The 1,036-nt window shown below is 29.9% G+C and overlaps 1 protein-coding gene across 1 annotated transcript in view; it reads left to right on the forward strand.

The window, feature by feature from the left end:
• Positions 1-690, forward strand: part of LOC127741253 (uncharacterized) — a 12,203-nt gene extending 11,513 nt beyond the window's left edge. The window contains exons 2-3 of the mRNA XM_052253347.1: positions 4-500; positions 685-690. Of these exons, the coding sequence (XP_052109307.1) occupies positions 4-500; positions 685-690 (503 nt within the window). The remainder of the gene's footprint in view (positions 1-3; positions 501-684) is intronic.
• The last annotated feature ends 346 nt before the right edge of the window (positions 691-1,036 follow it).

Below are 1,036 nucleotides of genomic sequence, written 5' to 3' on the forward strand. Positions count from 1 at the left end.
CAGGGATGGAAAAGGAGTATTTGAGCTCTGACACAACATGTCAAGCTGATGAGAATGAAGATGTAAAACAAGAGTGGTTCATATCAGAGTTTCTAAATGACATCAAATGTTCGGGACTACTCAATCATAAGTTGACTTTGAAGCCAGGAGTCGCTGTAATGCTACTGCGAAACATAGACCAGACTTCAGGTTTATGCAACGGGACAAGATTAATAGTTAACAAACTTAGCAGCAACGTAATTGGAGCGACGGTAGTGAGCGGTAGAAATATTGGAGATAAAGTGTACATTCCAAGAATGAACTTGATCCCTTCAGATTCAGGATTGCCATTTAAGTTCCAACGGAGACAATTTTCATTAACAGTATGCTTTGCAATGACCATTAACATGAGTAAGGATCAATCATTATCACATGTACGGCTTTATTTGCCAAAATCAATGTTCATCTATGGACAACTTTATGTTGCTTTGTCAAGAGTTAAGAGTCACAGTGGCCTTAGGGTTTTAATTCTAAACGAAGACGGCAATCCAAAGTCATCAACAACAAATGTCGTGTTCAAAGAGGTTTTTAATAATATTTAGGTAAGAATAATATTATTTTCATTTTAATAGCATGTTATGATTTACACTTTTGTACAAATCTTTACTATAGATATAACTAATTTATCTATAACTCTTTTTTCAGATTTGAAATGAAATGTGTAACAAGGAGCACAACATCCAATGATTTTCTAATGAAGTTAGTAAGATATTAGGTTGTTGATAAATTTTTATTAGCTTTTTGATATAAAATTTAGGGTAAAATTAACATGCTATTATTATAGTTATATATGTTCTTTTTTTTATCTCCCTCCTTATGGTTCAAGAATATTATAAACTTCGAACTCTTCTATTCATATTTTACTTTGAATAAAGATAAAATAACATATTTAACACGTTTATTATATAACGATGATGATAGTGTTATACTAAATTTAAAAAATATATGATTATAAAATATTATTTTTAATTTAATTTATCAAATTTAAATATAAGCC

Source organism: Arachis duranensis, chromosome 8 (assembly GCF_000817695.3).
Source record: "Arachis duranensis cultivar V14167 chromosome 8, aradu.V14167.gnm2.J7QH, whole genome shotgun sequence".
In the NCBI taxonomy this organism is placed as follows: Eukaryota; Viridiplantae; Streptophyta; class Magnoliopsida; order Fabales; family Fabaceae; genus Arachis; species Arachis duranensis.